The sequence below is a fragment of the Coloeus monedula genome (assembly GCF_965178545.1).
Source record: "Coloeus monedula genome assembly, chromosome: 10".
Taxonomy (NCBI): domain Eukaryota; kingdom Metazoa; phylum Chordata; class Aves; order Passeriformes; family Corvidae; genus Coloeus; species Coloeus monedula.
The window spans coordinates 22,962,569-22,973,312 of record NC_138790.1 but is presented as its reverse complement, the minus strand read 5'-3'; the positions used below and the strand labels follow the sequence as shown (position 1 = coordinate 22,973,312).

Here is a 10,744-nt window from a genome sequence, read left to right as displayed (position 1 = left end):
GTGGTTGAAGAGGGCTGGGGGAGAGTATCTGCATGTTATAAAAGTGTGTATCTGTTTAGTCCTGATGATCTGCTATCCTGGTTTGAGCAGAAGCCAGCATTCAGTTTTATTTTAAAAGGCACCCCTTCAAAGCTTCCCCATAAGCTCTCCCTTGCTATTGAATAGTTCAGAAAAGCCAGAGATTTCTCCAGCCACTCAGGCCATGCTTTCATGCCTTTAGGAAAGAGAAAATACGTGAAGTTATTTATGCACAGATTGCAAGGGATCTGTTGCTTAGAGACATGAGCAAATATATTTTCAACCAGTTTCCAAAGTAGCCATAGACTTTCCTTCTGCCAGGGAAGAGAAGGAAGGGGCGAGCAAAGAAATGGCATCTAGAGGTAGTAGCACAAGTGGAACTGTTGGATGATGATCATGCTGCTCAAGCACCAGCTACTCCTTCTTCCAGTACACTGGAAAATTAGGAGAATAACCTGCATCTCCAGAGTTCAGTGGTGGCACACTGGAAGTTCAGTGGTGCATATGCCCAGCAGCTCTGCCCAGCTCTTTCCCTCAGTTCCAATCTCCATCGCTCTAAAGATCATCCTGAAGGCGTAAGCCAAACGTGGCAAATGCATTTACATATTCCTGATCTCTTGTTCAATTCTCCTTGAACTTCAGCTGTCCAGCAAAAAACCAGAGATCCTCACTACCACCTGGAAAACTTCTCCATGGTCAGTTTGTTGCCATGTGACACTGGCCCAGCAATTCATCCGGGCGTAATGATTCTTCTGGTTCTTACAAAATACAGCTGGTTTTTTTCCCTCAGAGAATTTTCTGGTTTTGCATTTCAATAATGTTCCTCCTGTATCTATCTTCTGAGAAGGTGTCTTCTGAAATTCTGTGTTGCTGTCCTGTGCACATTTTCCTGGTCTTCCATCCACAGGGCTGGAAGGGAACTTAAAGCTCATCCAGCTCTAGCCCCTGCCACGGGCAGGGACACCTTCCACTATCCCAGGTTGCTCCACACCCTTTCCAGTCTGGCCTTGGACACTTCCAGGGATGGGGAATCCACGACCTCTCAGGTCAACCAATAACAATGCCAGCTCCAATTTGGGAAGGAGTAGATTATAGAGGAAGCAAACTTTCTCCAACTTACACATTTTTAGGAGACGTGACCTGCCCCATATCCATAAAACAGCTGCTAAAAGAGGCAGAGGTGGCTCACAGCTTCTCACTGTCTTGGACAAACCAGATGGCTGCTGCCCAAAGGAAGAGGGAGAATGACCCAATCTCTCCTTCTGTCTAAGAGGGAAAGAGGAAATAGGTTCATTTAGAACAGAAATCCCAAGAGGAAAATCTCTGTAGAACAGGGCTTGCTTTTCTTGCTTCTGTCACATGTGGGGAAGGGGGGAGCACAGAGCCAGGAGCAGCAGCGCTCAGTCCAGCTCTCCAGGGGTTTGACATTACAACTAGTGCTGTCCCAAGGGCCACATTGTCCAAAGCAGCCATCTGCTCCTCAATGCCTACTCCTGACCCTCTGGAAGTGAATAATATTAGAAAATGAAAACCAAACTTAGACTGAAAGCAACGAAGTGTTTATGACATGAAATACAATGGGCCCAGTAGCAACCTAACCTAATTGCTGGGTGTTTTTCTTTTAAAACAGGGTGTCCAAAAGGCACTTACGGTTCAAACTGCCAAAATGCCTGTAAATGCATGAACGGAGGCCACTGTGACCCTGTGTCGGGAACGTGTGATTGCGCTCCCGGTTTCATCGGAGCCAACTGCAGCAAAAGTAAGCCAACATTCATGTTCTGCTTCTGTCAAAACACAGCAAGGAGAGTCATTTGCATAAGAGCTTGTCAGTAGAAAAACAGACAGATCCCAGCTACCTCTTCCTTGAATTGTAAATCAGGATTCCAGCTATGTAAAAAATCTCTTGCAAAATATTTTCCCTCTCTTCTGCATGCATAGAAGCAAGGACACTCATCCCAGGATTACAACCTGCTTGCCCAAATTTATTTCTAGAGCCAGCTCAGCATGAATTGCTCAAGTTCCTTCTTCCTGTCCAAAATTTCGAGGTTGAGAAATTATCTCAATATTTTGCTTCACACTATGGTGCCATTAGTTTCAATAAATGGGAAAAAGATCAAGTTTTGTCATGGCAAAACTGGTAAAGACTCCATGGCAACCCTGCTGTTACTTCTCTGCTTCAGAGCTAAATGGTGTGGCTGAATTTCTGTGCTGCTTCCAAAACTCTGGTCTCTGTGAAGTTCTCTTCACCTTATTCACAGAAGGGCAATGTTTGAGTGCTCAGTTGCCCATAGCTTTACTCTTTGGTGTTGGGCAGCATCAATACTAAGGAAGGAAAGATGTTTTAAGCTGGAAGGGTGAGCAGCTGATATTTCAGTTATATATTCATTTCTCTGATAGGAAAGACAGTAAATAGTCCATGTGAAATCATGGACTGTATTTATAACCTCAAGTAGTCTCAGAAGGTAAAGCAGTTGTGTCTTTGGGTGGGTTTTGGCTTTGTAGTTGTTGCTTTGAAGCGCATTGGGTGGAATATAAACAAAGCCAGCTCTATCCCTAAGATTGTGGCTAAGTTAAAAATGAAAACTGTCATTGGATACACCAGGCGTTTAACAGATCCTGTGTTCCCTTCAGCTTGCCCTGAGAGCCGATATGGGAAGGACTGTGCCCAGTTCTGTGCCTGTGGCAAAGGTCAGTGTGACCCCCGGACTGGCAAGTGCACCTGTGCCCCCGGCCACACGGGACCTGCCTGTCAGCAAGGTAACAGAGCGGGACCCAGGTCACCTCACCAGTGGGTGACACGCTTCAAACACCCAGCAGATGACACTCAGTGCCAAACATTGTTCACAGCCACATTCCCCAGGGCCTTTTGTTGATAACACTGCAGTTTGGGGTGCTCTGTCCCTCCCCGCTCCATCACCCAGCCTAATCCTGCCCACACCTCCCTGCCACCCTCAGTGCCAGGGCACTGCGTTCTCCAGGAAGCTGAGGAGATATGTCAGGACAGAGTCTTTGGGTGAGACTGATAATAATCATGGAGTAGTGTCCCACTACCCTAGGGAGACACCAGTCACTTGGGATACATGTGGGGTGCATGTGTTTGTGTTTATTCCCTGTCACCTTCATCCTTTTCTTGGGGTGCTGATTTTTGGGTTTTTTCAAACTTTGTTAATTCTCTGTAGTGTGTCCCCAGGGACAGTATGGCCCCAACTGCCACCTGACATGCACGTGTCAGAACGGTGGCATCTGTGACCACGTGGATGGCAACTGCACCTGCGGGCTCGGCTGGATGGGAAGATCCTGTGAGAAAGGTGATTTCCTGCTTCGATGGCAGTGGATCTGTACACTCAAGCTGGGGTTTGCAGTGTCCCCACCATCCACAGACAAGGACAGACAGTTTCAGAACTGCTCCTAGTTAGAGCTTCAGGTCTTTTTTCAAAGACAGTTTCCTCACAAGTCCTGCTCATGAATTCCCTTGCACACTCCTTATTTCTTCTTCACTCTGTTATTTCTTCTCCTGTCCAACTTCTGTGTTCTTTTGTTCATAGGAATGTTGGATTTTGTCTTGTTCCGTGTGATCCTCAGAGGAGCAGAAGCCTATGTCTTCCTTATCACTGGTTGTGTTCTTCTCTTCCATTTGACTCAGGACTGGAGTTGAACTTGCCATGTATTGACTTCCAGATGTTCTGACAACATCTGTCTGAAGCAGTTGAGATTGTCCTGCTGTCTTACCCTTACTTCTGCATGACAGCTGTCCTTTACACAAGGCAAAGCACACTAACAGAATAAGCTCATATGTTCCTCCAGAATCCCTCCTGACAGCCCAGAGTAGAGTCTTCCCACAGCTGTCCTGTCCATCTCCAAAAACCATTCTTCATTTCTGTGTTCCCTTTTCTCTCTGTAGATAAGAGATATCTGTATAGTTATGGACTTAAATGTTCAGGAAACCACAAGTTCATTGGTATGAAATATAAGTAGTTAGTTCTGAGTTCACATTCAAGACAAAAATCATCATTCAATCATAGCTGCCATGGTTCAAGCTCTCCAACACCCTCCCAGGCCCTCATTTACAGCACTTCTGTCCCTGACACCTGTAGAATATTCACCTCAAATTCCATATGTATCTTTACCAAGAACTGGTTGTTACAGGAGAGTGTCCCTATGTAAAAGTGTCCTCTAGAAATGACACTTCTAGCAGCATTCTGAGACTCAGTTTTTTCGCTCTGCACCTGAGGAGACTCAGAGCCCCACCGTGCATCTGTGTGCAGAGGAGGAGCAGGGAGGAAGGGAAAGATGCAGCTGCTCACAGTGTGAATCCTGTGAGGATTCAGTGGACAGTGAATGCTCTCTGTGGACAGGCTCTAAAACATTTGCAGTTTACCAATATCTGGCTGACCTGGTATTGCAAAGGCCACCTGTGTTCATCTCCATTTGTCTGTTCCTGAAAATCTCTGTAGTCACCCACAGTCTGTGTTGGGGCTGCTGAGCCTCAGCAGGATGGTGCAGGTGTCCCCACACCACATGGAGTAGTGGATTGTGGGTGTATCTCGTAGATAAAACGTCTCTGGAGTGGAGCATGAGGGCAGACATGCACACATCACATAAGGGACTGTGTGTTGTGTTACTAGAAAGAGCTTCACTATTTATTTTTTGACAGAGGGAGTGAAATTACTGGAAAATGGAATCTTGATCTCAACAGCAGTGTGGGCTTGAGTGTGTTGTGACTGGAAATCAAAGACAGCTAATCAGGCATCCTTTTAATAGAGATTAGATATGATGTCCCTGAAAGATCCTGTCTGGCATTTGCAGAGTTCTCAATCTGATTATTTGGATGGCCACGCTCGTTTAAATTCGTCTGCCCAGATTCAAATTATCCCAGTAGTGGGAAGTTAACTTATTCAGAGATGATGCTGAGGTTAATTATATTGGCACAGTCCCTTCTGCATGAGTTGGCTTTCAGTAATTTGAGACGTGTTTAGTTCTGTAAAAGCAGATAGCTCATTATACATGGAAAGACTGTTGCTATGTGTGAAAAAGATCCTCCTGGTTTTATTGGGAATTCAAATAGTGTGAACTCCAATGATAACACAGAGGAGGAAAAGCTTCATGTTTTCTTTCACACTTTTTAAGTGCCTGAAAGAAAATATTGCTGTAGATAAAGAAAAAAAAGAAAATAAAGTTTATGCCGTGCACTACATGGCTTTACAACACGTGGTGCAGGTTCAGCATCGAGTCTGTGAAGAGACAAATTGAATAAGGCAGACTGTTAAAAGTATGAGGAAATCACTGTTCAAACATCTATATAACAAAAGATTTCTCACCAGAGTATGTAAATGCATGACAGTTGTGCAGAAACCCTGTGTCTCCATAACAAATATTCTTGGGTCTGCAAACTGTTCTCCAGGCATCGTTTCTCAGCAATGCAATCTATCACAAACAAGCTTTTCTGGGTGAGGTCAGTGATTGTTTGATTGTTTGTCTGTTTTTCTGTCCATGTCCTGCCAGCAGAATGTCTCCCAGGGAAGTATGGGGCTGGCTGCTCCTTGGACTGCCTGTGCCAGCACAATGGCACCTGTGACAGGTTCACAGGGTGCTGCCACTGCCCCGAGGGCTTCTACGGCCACTCCTGTGAGCACAGTAAGTGGAGGCACTCGGGGTGATTGTCACAGGTTTGGGGCTTCAGGGTAGTCAAGAAACACCTTGCTGGTTCAGTTAAAATTCTGGGGATGTCCCAGATCACCCAGCTACTTCCAGATCTTGCATGTCTCTGATGCTGGGTGGTACAAGTTTAAAAGCCCATGGCATTATTAGAGTTAAGGGTAAATGTCATTTTCTGTGGGCTGCCAGGGAATGTCACAGAGAATACAGAGGACTTTAATGGTGTGTGTGATTCTCTTCATGAACCTTCTTCACTTTATACTTCCTTTTTCAGGGTGCCCCTTTGGATTTTATGGGCTGGGCTGTCTTCACACCTGTGCCTGTAAAAATGGAGCGAGCTGTGATGCAGTGACAGGACAGTGCCTTTGTCCTTTGGGTTATCACGGTGTTCACTGTGAAAAAGGTACTGGTGCCCCTCTGATGGCAAAACCAAAAGCAGAAAAACAAAACCAAAAACAGAGCTCAAAAAACCTCACATAATTACTGAAATAGTTGTTGGGAGCCACTTCTTCTATATTTTGGGCTTAATGAATATCCTGAAACATTGAATTTGGGGCAGATTTCCTGTTGTACAGCTGGGTGTTCCCATTCCCTTATAAATTAACTAATCTGGTTCTGATTAATACAGTGAAAGCCCTGGTCTCCATGATGTCTTGCAGCAATGAGTTCCACATGCCATTTATTAAAAAGAAGTCCCTTTTACTGATTCTACATTTGCTTCTAAAACTCCAAATAAGATTATTAAATAGGTGCATGTTAGACCTGTCAAGTGTTATGGAGAGGTCTTCTAGAGAGTTCTAATTAAAAATAAAAATAAGTGCCAGCTACATTTCTGGGACAGATTTACAGATACCTTTGAGAAGTTCGATTAGACGACCCCAACAGAAGGAGAACTCATATAAATATTATGCCCATTCCACTATGTTTTATTCTTCATTAAGCTTGGCATTTACACTGACTTCAGCAGAGAGTTTATGAGCTTTCCTCTGAGACATCGTGGGAAAACTCTGGGTTTAATGTACATCTTGTGATTCAAATGTGCATCTAAAGGGTTCTCTTGCTGTCAGACTGTGACAGGGGCTGGTTTGGTGAGAGGTGCCAGCATCAGTGTGACTGTGGAGGTGCTCCTTGTGATCCAGAGACTGGGAAGTGCCTTTGCCCACCTGGGAAGACTGGAGACAAATGTGACATCGGTAAGGGAGATATTTTTAAGGGCTGGACTGTGGATAGTTAAACCACTCTGACCTATTGGTCTCAGAATAACTGTAAAAGGACATTTGCTGGTGTGGTGAACACATTGTTTGTAGAAAATTGTTCTTTGGGGTTATCGACACCTTTATCAGCAGGCTTGTACCTCTTGATTTAATCAATATTTAAATTGATTCACTGATAGGAAAACTGTTCACGGGTCAGCTGTAAAATGTCATTTGCCTTGAGTTTTGGAGAACACAGGCTGGGGAAGAATGACCAAGAAGTTTTGCAAATGTAGTGGGGAAGACTGCAGAGGGTGCAGATGGGCACCAAGGGCTCCAGTGTCTGGTTTGTCACACAGACATTTGTGACCCTTTTCAATCCAGTGCAAATGTATGTCCAGCTCTGGATTTGCTTCCTCTGGAAGCAGGATGGAATCCCTACAGGTGGGGGGAGTGGAGCTACAGCAGCTGTGCCTGCCCCTGGGCTTCAGCAGCAGCCCAGGAACTTTTAACCCAAATGTAATTCCCGCTTTTCAGCACAGGCACTTGGGCTGTGTGTTGGCCCACAGGAGCAGAATTCTTCTGTAACAGGGATATAAAATAGGTGATAAATTTTTCCTGTGGGGAAAACCATCTCCAGTGCTGTACCCTGATGGGGTGGGTGCAGGATTGAGAAGCAGCAGTGGCAGATTCCTGAGCCAGTCTCTGGTCACGGTTCTGACTCTGATCATAGTTCAGGGCCAGGTTGGATCAGGCTGGGAGCAACCTGGTCTGGTGAAAAGTGTCCTGTGCCCATGTTTGGAACCAGATGAGTTTAAAGGTCCCTTCTAACCCAGGCTTTTCTAGGATTCTGTGATTATGGTGGAGCAGTTTCTGGGTAATCACCGGAGTAAAAGGAATTGCAGTGGTTTAACTGAGAAGACATTTGTGAGCCCAGTGCTGTGACAAACAAGGTAAAAGGAGTGAACATCCATGTGCCACTGTGGAGCTTCACACCAGGAGCCAGAATCCTCCTGAGCCCCTGGAACAATGGGGGAATATTATTTCTGCTTTTGTTCTAGGATGGGGCAGGAAGTAGGTCTGAACAGGCTGTTATTAATACACATTGCTGTGAGCTTAAGCCTTAGTGCAACCTCCAAAACAAACTACAATGGAAAAGCATTTGATTCCCTCTGTGCACTGTCCTGTGGTCAGGAGATGAAGCTCCCAGTCTGCAGCACTGTTCCAATGGGGACATGAGCCACCCTCACTGGCCACAACAGCACTGGGTGTCCATGGGCCCTTCCAGGAAAATTTTAGGCAGAAGTGGAACGCAAGGGGGAAGCTCAGCACCAAAAATGGGAATTGAGGTTTTCCTCCTTGCAAACTCTGTGAGTCATTTTTATGTTTCTTAAATCAGCTAGGGTAGCCCCCATCCATGAAAAGCTGTTATGGGGTAGGTTTTATTTGCATTTTTATTTTCAATTAGGCTCAGTTCATCTGTGATATAACTGTGAGCAGCTGTGACTGTGCAGCAGCCATAAAGATAAAAGGCCTGATTTTAATTTGAACTCTGGTAAAGCACCCATTAAACAGGCAAAATGTTAATTAAAAAAAAAAAAAAGAGAGAGAATATAACAGACTTTTATGGGCGTTCTTTTTCTGTAGTAAATTAACATTGCAGACTTTCAAACAGATGTCTTAAATACACATTGTTATTAACATGAAAATGTGGTATTACATAAATTAAAATCAGGTCCAGAGGTGTTTGGGGAGACCTTTTCTCATAACATTTCCTAATTGAAAAGGCCAAGCTCGGAGCGCACGGGGCGAGTTCTCCCATGTGCTGGGGCTGCAGCTGATGCAGGGCTCAGCAGGACTTTATTTACCCGAGGGTGTTCGTGGGAGAAAGCAAATTCCCTGGTTACAGGGTTTTCCAGCGAGGTGAGGGAGAGAGGGCTATTGTTTTCTCAGTGTTTTACACCCTGCCTTGTGACCCTGCTGCTCACTTTCCTTTCCTGCCCGTCCTCTGATGCATAAAAAATTGCAGTGAGGATTTAGCAGCCTAGGTATGAAACATATTTGCATTTAGAAGTGAGATTTTTTTTGTGAGTTTGATTTGCCAGGAGGCAGCAGAATTGTGCAATCAGAGCAAGACATGACTATCTATAAAATGGATTAATTCTCAGTGTCACATTCTGTGAGGGAAGGCTCTTGGCCAGCACACACTGACAGCCCAGCCATGCAGGAGAGACAGGGGCAGGAGATAGTGTGGATCCAGGATGCTGACAGCAACTTTCCTGAGCAGATCCCAAGATGTTCTCTGTTGGGCTGTCGGCCCCTGTTTTTACACCAGTAATGATTTCCATTCTGGGAACCTCTTCAGGACAGCTGGGCTGCAGCTTGGGCAGAGCATGTGGCAGACGAAACTTGACGGCTGCCGCACTTTCCAAAATGTCATGTTTTAATGCTAACAGATGTAGGTGTCTAAGCAGCTTCCGGATCCCACAGAAGAGGGAGACTCAGGCAGTGTTCCCCCTTTCCCAAACCCTCCTGTCCTTGCAGAGTGCAGGCCAGACAGGTACGGCCCCGGCTGCTCCCTGCGGTGCCAGTGTGCCGGCAGATCCCGCTGCAATCCCTACAACGGGAACTGCGCCTGCCCAGCCTCCTGGATGGGGCCAACCTGCAGAGAAGGTAACTGGGCTGGGGAGGGTGCAGCCTTTCCTGGCAGAGTAAAACACGTGTGGCCTGTGGAGGTGCTCGGTTTGGATGGGAGTGTCAACCCATTGGATCATTTGGATAATTTCTCTTCTTAGTGAAATACAATACTGAGGGCAAGTCTCCTCTCACTTGTAGCTAATCACAACTCCTTCCGTTTAGGAAAAACTTTTGGGAACCTTCTGATTTGGAGGCGTTTTGCTGTTTTGCCTGGTCTCTGCCTCTGTGAGGAGGCTGCTGTAACTCCCTCCTCTACCTTCTTTTCAAGACTACAATTTATTGAATTATTTAAGTGTAAATTGTATAATCTATATATAATATTTCAGTATTAGGTTATATGGACCTGAAACCATGTTTCTACTTAATTCTCTAGGTGGCCCTCCAAAGCTTTCCTTTTATGAAGAACAAACTCAAGAAAGAGGGAGTATTTTTCCAAGAGCTCTACAACAGTAACATTTGGACTAATAAATGAACTGTTTTATATGCACAGACGGTATTTGAGTTTGGATATGAAAACAGTTATTCAATTCAGGTTGAATTGTACTGAAGTATTCACACTTCTCATGGAAGACTACAGAGGCCATTTAGTAGCTGGATCCTTTTAAAAAGTTGAATCTGTTTCATGTGCTCATTCCTAGCCTCTTGCCCCTCCATTAATCTACTCTGGACATTCTTTCTGATATTAATATAATCCATTGCTTGAAAGCCTGGACATGTTTTTAATCAGACCAGCTCCAAAGAGTATCAGGGTAAGCAGCATGTAACACATCACCATGGAATGAGCCACGCTCTGTATCAGGGACTTTCTAAAGCCACTTGACAACCAGCACCAAGTTCAAAGAGTGTTCCACAGATTATGAAGCTTCTGCAGATTCACTGCAAAATCACATTGCACAGAATCTAGAGGGATTCATCAAGTTAATTCCTCTTTGAATAACACTGTGTTCGAGAGAAGCACAAAGTTTAATTTTGAACTTGCAGCTGAAGAAGAATCTGCCACAGTCCTCAATAAGTTGTTAATTTATTTAAGAGCATCTTCTGCATTTCTGGTGTGTTTTGACTGATTGGAAGGTCTCTGTCTGAATCTGCCTTCCAAAGAGCCTGGTGTCATGTGCCAGACTCCCCTGGCATTCCATGTTCTCACATCTTACCAGATGAATTTCTCAGTGGTTTGTCAAACT

General features: G+C 45.0%; 1 protein-coding gene across 1 annotated transcript in view; it reads left to right on the top strand.

The window, feature by feature from the left end:
• The window catches only part of LOC309576630 (uncharacterized protein), a gene marked incomplete at both ends in the record, with an annotated part of 185,648 nt that extends 175,632 nt beyond the window's left edge, over window positions 1-10,016 (top strand). Inside the window, 8 exons of the mRNA XM_082288043.1 lie at window positions 1,649-1,777; window positions 2,650-2,775; window positions 3,198-3,326; window positions 5,524-5,652; window positions 5,948-6,076; window positions 6,741-6,866; window positions 9,411-9,539; window positions 9,937-10,016. Coding sequence (XP_082144169.1) covers window positions 1,649-1,777; window positions 2,650-2,775; window positions 3,198-3,326; window positions 5,524-5,652; window positions 5,948-6,076; window positions 6,741-6,866; window positions 9,411-9,539; window positions 9,937-10,016 — 977 coding nt within the window. The remainder of the gene's footprint in view (window positions 1-1,648; window positions 1,778-2,649; window positions 2,776-3,197; window positions 3,327-5,523; window positions 5,653-5,947; window positions 6,077-6,740; window positions 6,867-9,410; window positions 9,540-9,936) is intronic.
• Between the last annotated feature and the right edge of the window lie 728 nt (window positions 10,017-10,744).